Source organism: Nicotiana attenuata, unplaced genomic scaffold, assembly GCF_001879085.1.
Source record: "Nicotiana attenuata strain UT unplaced genomic scaffold, NIATTr2, whole genome shotgun sequence".
Lineage (NCBI taxonomy): Eukaryota > Viridiplantae > Streptophyta > Magnoliopsida > Solanales > Solanaceae > Nicotiana > Nicotiana attenuata.
In genome coordinates, this window is record NW_017670813.1 from 263,170 (window position 1) to 270,291 (window position 7,122).

Below are 7,122 nucleotides of genomic sequence, written 5' to 3' on the forward strand. Positions count from 1 at the left end.
GAAAGCAAACATAAAAGTACTTTACAACAATTTTCCAATTAACACATCGCAATAAATAAGTAAAGAGTTACATAAAGGGTCAACATTTCGGGCCACATTTGCATCTTTTGTGGACAATTCCTTTAGCAAAAGTAAAATTAAAGACCATTTTTATAAACACAATACGCTCGTCTTACTTTTTTAGGATTTAACCTCTGACCCTAACATCATATAGTTTTTCCACATCAGGTTAAGGTAATCTACTATAATAGATAAATTTCGTGCAACAATCTTGATTTGATAACACAAAATAATAACAACAACAACAACATACTCAATGTAATCTCACTTTGTGGGGTTAGATCTTACCCCTACTTTTTAAGGTAAAGAGACGGTTTCCAATAACATAAGAAATCGATTAAATAACTCGTTGCAATCAATTAAAAAGAACTAATAATATATATAAAACAAAATACTTTATTTTCTGAGTATAATATAAATTAAATTCATTCCTTTATTAAGTCCCACAAACACTTGATTATGTATATCATATTAATTCTAGCTTTTGGCCCTTCGTTGTCAATAGTCTCATCCACCGAACCAACTTAACTTGTTGCCCTCCCCATAAAACCCACAACACAAGTCTCTCTCTTTCTCATTTATATATATTCTTCACTACTTGCATTATATTGCTTTCCCCCAAAGATAAGTGAAATTCGAGAGAATATGGGTGTTCTTGATTATTTTTCAAACTTTTGCTATGATACCAGCATACGACGTAACAAAAGGAAACCATTGCAGGTACTTTAATTTCTACTTTCTACTCATATTATTACCCTCCAACGCTAGCTGCTGTTAGGATTCAAGTTGATAATATCATCTTTTATTACCCTTTTTGTTTAAAATTGTCTACGTACCATGTTAAAATTGTCGTCTTTTTGTTTTTTCGTTGTTAGACGGTGGAGATAAAAGTGAAGATGGATTGTGATGGATGCGAAAGAAGAGTCAAGAATGCCGTTAAACGGATGAAAGGTTCTTACTCTGACTATCTCCAAGAATTGTAATTTTAAATGATAGAAGAAAATAAATATAATTAACTCCATGCTTACAGTTATATGAAATTATTTTTACTTTGAAGTGGAGTTGCATGTATATTAATTCTCTGGGGAATAACCTATATTTAATTTAGAGTAAACCAATCGTCGAAAAATGGAATACTTGTCTAGAAGGAAGATGAAATGCTTCTATTTCAAGTGAAGAAAATTCATAACTTTATGCCTTTCTTGGGCGAAGCTCTTCTGATATTTGCTGTACTACTTTTATCATTTTCTTTCACTGTCACTTGCTAAATTAATACACTGACGTTGAAGCTTAAACACATGACCCTATACATCGGGCTATATAGGCCAAACTAAAATTTCAAACTTATGGGTTCAAAATTCTAATTCTTTTAAGTTATTTGTTCTAAATTAATATTTGCACATAATTAATGAATTTTTAAAAAATAAATACAAAGTTTGAACAAAAGCTATTAGGTTCGGTCGAACCCATAGCCGGTAGCTCCGCCCCTGTCGGGCTACATAGTCCCAAGGGGTTCAATTAAATCGCCTCTTTCAAAAAATTATATTTCGATAAAATTAAAAACATTTTTTTTTCTATAAATATTAAGTACTGAACCGCTTAACATAAGTGAAGCCTCTAATATATAGCATGCAGCAGAGGTGACTCAAAGATTAGGTTACCCTTTAAATCCAAAATATGATATTCTTGAAATATTTTGAATCCTTTTATTAGAACTCTTAGGGATCGGAATAACAGATTCCAGGATGAGTTATACCATAATTTTATCTTAAACAAGCGTGGGATAAACTTATTTTAAATTTAGTCCTGCAATTAATTATCCCTGGTACGAAATGAAATCTTAGTTTGCCACTGCATGTACATATTGGTTTCAACCATGAACTAATTATTGGCATTTGATTTTCTTTTTGCAGGTGTGAAAACAGTGGAAGTGATTAGAAAGCAAAACAGGGTGATAGTGAGTGGTTATATTGAACCACAGAGAGTGTTGAATAGAATAAAAAGCACAGGAAAAAGAGCAGAGATGTGGCCATATGTTCCTTATAATTTGGTGTCCTATCCATACGTAGCTCAGGCATATGACAAAAAGGCTCCTTCTGGTTTTGTGAAAAATGTACCACAGGCACGTCTTACCCCTAATGCTACTGAAGAAAAGATTACTTACCTTTTTAGTGACGACAATCCCAATGCTTGTTCTATTATGTAAATTCTCTATATTTTCTTTTTCCTACTTAATTCCAAGATCATCTTTTTTTTCTTGTTTGGTCTTTTGGAATTTCGGAAAAGAATATTATGTATTTTTCTCATAATTAAGATTGGGCTTAGATACAACCAATGGTTTGATCAATGGAAGATTACGTTTATGAAACGAGTACAATGTTTTGTTGCGCCTTACTTGAATTTGAAGAAGCAAATATCTCTTGTATTACCATCATTAAACAACATTTTTCTTCAGTTTAAGTGTTACGCATTGATTGGGTAAAAAATATTTACACAAGAAGGCATATACATATAATTCTAGTTGATGACATTGATTAATAATAAAGAAATAAGTGGTAAGTAACTCGTTATAATAGGTAAAATTACATTATTCATATAAAAATTATTAAAATGTCAATATATAACTTATATCTTCGAGATGGGGATATCTAAGGAATGATTTTTCACTACAATTTTTTTTTTATATCATCTCCCGCCTTTAAACTGTTATAAAAGTGGTAATAATCATTTAATTTTTAAAATTCCCTAAATAATCACAATTATTTGGGATAACAACTTTACAGAACAAAATTTTTTATACTTGTTTTATTCTAGCCTTTTACTTCAGCACTCTACTTGATATTTGGTCAGTAGTTATTTGCGTATTCTTTTATTCATGTTTCCTAAGAAGGAGGAAGAGGGAGTGTTTATTGATCCCTAAATTTAAGGTACTTTCCATTTAGTCTCCTGGAGTTTAGCCAGTCAAAGGTTCTTTTCGTCTTTTCGACGCTCGTGCTATGGCTTGTGTGGAGCTCAACGGTCTTAGAATTAATTAAACACAACAATTTAAACAATAATGTGACCATATTTCTTCCTTCTTTTTTTTGTTTTAAACATTTTTCCGAGTGAAGTTACCCCTTAAATTGTGAAGAAGAAAATATTTTTTAAAAAATGATCAAAACATGTTGTCAGTGTCCAAAAGAAGAAAGATGATAGACAACACGGTATTTTAGGTTGCAGCAACAGCAAGAAAACAACAAGGGCATCAAGACAAATAAAAAGGAAGGAACTCATGAGCATCAACACAAAAAAAAGAAACGGTAACAAAGAAGATTTTTTTTTTTTTTTTATACATATTGCACAACTTATGGAGTAGGGTAAAAGTTACATGTCCACTTAGCAACAAGAATAACATATTCAATGTAATCCTATAAGTGCGGTCTAGAGAAAATAGAGGGTACGCAGACCTTATCTCTGCCTTTAAGAAGGCAGAAAGACTGTTTTCGGATAGACCCTCAGCTCAGGAAAAAAAAAAGTGGGGCAAAAGTTATATATCCACTTGATTGCACCTTTGAGGAGAATAAATACCTAAATATCAAAGATATTTGCTACCTCATTAGAAGTTTAAAATTTAAAACAGAATTTACACTTTGCATCGAAACATTTGGTGAAGGTTCTAGTACGTTGTATTCTTTCAATTCCAATGCTACTTAAATGGTGGTGACTTGCCCACTTTCACCCACTCATGGAGGGGTAAAGGGGAATTATTCCTGTAATACAAATTATTAGTTGTTAAAATCTTGCTTAATTTTGATCCTAAAAAGTTTTAAAATCTATTCTTTTCTTAGTTTGAAAGAAGAGGATAGAGAATATATGGAGGATGGAATCAGCAAAACAATTAAGGCAAGGAATTAGGAAGAGGAGGGATTCAAATTGAAGACATGAACACATCACTTTACAAGATTGTGCCATTGTATAGTGACATACAGAATCTTATTCTTTCCACATATGATGGAATTTAAGTTGCTTTTATATATGAGCTAAAGATTACAAAAAGGATCCTTTGATTACCAGCAGCCACTTTTCAAATTCGACAATGGCTTTTCACTCTGCTTATTATCAGTAAATCATTGCTTAATTCACTTATTACTCTTTAACTCCCTTTTTCCTACTTATCAACAAAGAGTAAGGTCTCATTTGTTTGCGGCTGGTCTGAATCTTCATCATTCAGATCTCAAACATTAAGTGCGTTTATTTTTAAAGTCTGAATTATGCAGATCTTAATTATTAAGTGTGTTTGTTTTTTTTACTTTACAATCACTTAATGGGTCTGAATAGGTCTGTATGATTAAGAACTATAACAGAGACTTAATTTCATTAAGATGCTATCACATATTCACTATTAACTGCCGCCACCGCCTATCATTATCAACTACCACCATGCCGCCACCACCACCACGCCGCCACCATCCTCAACCATAGCCGCCACCATTATCGACCATCACCACCCAATATCCCCACCACTCCGACCACCATCATTCTCCCCCACAATCAACACTCATCCACCTCAACTACCACAACTGATACCCCATCACCATCAACAACTACAACCGACACTGCCCATCATTATAACCTACCACCACCAATCCACCACCTTCCTCAGTCACAACTATTACCACCACCCGCTATTATTAACTATCATCAACCACCACCACCATCCTCAATCATAATCGCCACCACTACCAATCACTACTAGCTACCAGCATAAACCATCATCATCAACCAAAACTACCACAAACCACCGCCTCTAGTCGGCATTCACCCGTTAGCCATCACCACCAACAACTATCATATTTTTAAAAAACTATATATTTTATTGATAGAATATTAGATTAGTTATTTCATTTGAATTTTAAGTTTTTTAATTTTCAAATAAAGATAAATTCTATACATTCAGATGTTAAAAATCAAACAGTCTTAATTATTTCTATTCAGATCTTAATACACATCTTAATCTATACAGATGTTTTATTCAGATTCAGATGTCTTAATCTTATTACACATCTTGATATTCAGATGTGTATTCAGATTCAGACGTCTGAATCTTAAAAAAAAACAAATGAGGCCTAAGAGTGTGATCGCACCTTTTCCTAAATTATTCAACGCCCTTAAAATTTATCATTTTAATGATTTACTGGATTATGAGTGACAATTATAAGAAGAGTTATAGTTATATGCACCGATGATGTCAAAAATATATGAAAAATAACTTGTTATAATAAAATCAAAATCTCATAACAAGTGTTCAAGTTTCATATAAAAAAAAAAATATATTCAAATCACTTATAATGTAATTACATATAAATCTTTATGATAAATATTAGTAAAAGATAACCTGATAAAAATATAATAACTCACTATCACATATTAAAAATTTACAAATATAATACATTTCAGAATGAGGGCAGACTCATAGTCATCTGCGATATCTACTCTTCATCTTCAACACGTACTTTTCCTAGACAAGTTCAATACATGCCTTTTCTTCAGTGTATTAATATTCTTAATTACCTCATATCTATATATACTGAAAAGGCACACATAGGAAGTACATCTAAGAATTTTTCTCGTCCATTTTTATGTGAGTTTTCAGTATGTATTTAAGATAGGAAGTTCTTATCAATTTGAAGTCTACGAGACCAAATTTTATAGAACTTTGCAAAAACTAGATTCTAACTCAACGCACTTATCAAAATTTTGAAATTTCTTCTTGGAGTTTCATTTTAGATAATCAACTTCCTGTTATTCAAAAAGAAAAAAAGAAGGAAAAATGAGTTCGAAATTTAGAATAATATTGCATTAATATATAGGAAGATAAGTAATTTTTATAAGGAGATAAGTCCGAACACTGACCAATGAGTGATACTATAGAATATCGTAACTAGCAAGCTACCATTAGAAAGGTACGCTACGCCACCATGCCCCATAAAGTAACAATTTTAGCATTCTACTTTTTACGCATTCGATAATCTAAAAATGGAGAATCATTATTATGGCTAGTATATCTTGGGGAATATATGAAGAAATAAATACTCCAACTAACAAATTTTAATGGGTCAAAAATAATACTCCCTCCGGTCCACAATAAGTGACTAATTTGTTTTTTTATTTTGGTCCAAAATAAGTGTCCATCTATATAATCAAGAAAAAATTCAATTTGTTTTTTCAAAATTATCCTTATGTACGTATCCTTAAAAAGTCATTTACTCCTCACATTTGAGAAGAGAAGTAAGTACTACTATCACTATGGTGCAACATTTAACGAAGGGTAGTTTAGTCACATTAACTATTTTTGTCTAGAATTTAATATTTCCTTAATGGGTGTGCCAAAAGCAAATTGGTCACTTATTGTGGACTGGCGGGAGTATCTGAGAGGAATTTTAACTTTTCTTGTCCTTTTAAAGACAACATAAGGGAGTATGGCGTAGACAGGAAATCTGTTAAGGATGTTCAAACTTCAAAATTTAAACAAGTCAATAATTTATTTTTGTTTATGAATGGTGTATCAAATTTTTTAGATCAAATTATGCAACATTTTGCTAAACAACAAAAAAAACTTTATAGAACTATAATTTTATAAATAAAAATTTAAATAACAAAAAGACAATATTAGAGATTTTACTAATAAATTAAGCATACCAAAAGAAAGAGAGAGTCTAGAGCATTTGTATTTTGTAGAGAGCTTTTGTTGAAGAAATTTTTATAAAGCTTGATTTTTAAATTATAAAATTTATTTAAGAAATAACTTTTAATTAAAAATTTACTTTTAAGATTAGTTGTTTATTTCTACACAAAATATAAGTTTTAAGAGTTATTTTATTAGAAAATTTTTTAGATTGAAAAAGAATCAAATAGATCACACATGGTGGTCTCCGTTTAGTTTTAGCGAACAAAATGGGCAGAACTTTAAACCTATGAACAACACGTCACTTTGAATATCCTGAACCGTTGGACTGCCTCACTTAATTGTGTTAAGGGTTTCAAAATAAAATATATAACCATATAAAGTATTACTATCTATCT

At 31.2% G+C, this 7,122-nt stretch overlaps 1 protein-coding gene across 1 annotated transcript; it reads left to right on the forward strand.

The window, feature by feature from the left end:
* The first annotated feature begins 560 nt into the window (after nt 1-560).
* On the forward strand, nt 561-2,434 carry LOC109243583 (heavy metal-associated isoprenylated plant protein 21-like). The gene is made up of 3 exons (XM_019410531.1): nt 561-780; nt 936-1,011; nt 1,974-2,434. The coding sequence occupies exons 1-3, from the start codon at nt 706-708 to the stop codon at nt 2,264-2,266; spliced, it is 444 nt and encodes a 147-aa protein (XP_019266076.1). The 5' UTR covers nt 561-705; the 3' UTR covers nt 2,267-2,434.
* The last annotated feature ends 4,688 nt before the right edge of the window (nt 2,435-7,122 follow it).

What these genes read in the sequence shown, in the direction of transcription:
- LOC109243583 (XM_019410531.1), top strand. Translation starts at nt 706, where the DNA reads ATGGGTGTTCTTGATTATTTTTCAAACTTTTGCTATGATACCAGCATA. An exon ending in ACAAAAGGAAACCATTGCAG is followed by an intron (nt 781 to 935) that starts GTACTTTAATTT and finishes TTTCGTTGTTAG; the next exon opens with ACGGTGGAGATAAAAGTGAA. An exon ending in TGCCGTTAAACGGATGAAAG is followed by an intron (nt 1,012 to 1,973) that starts GTTCTTACTCTG and finishes TTCTTTTTGCAG; the next exon opens with GTGTGAAAACAGTGGAAGTG.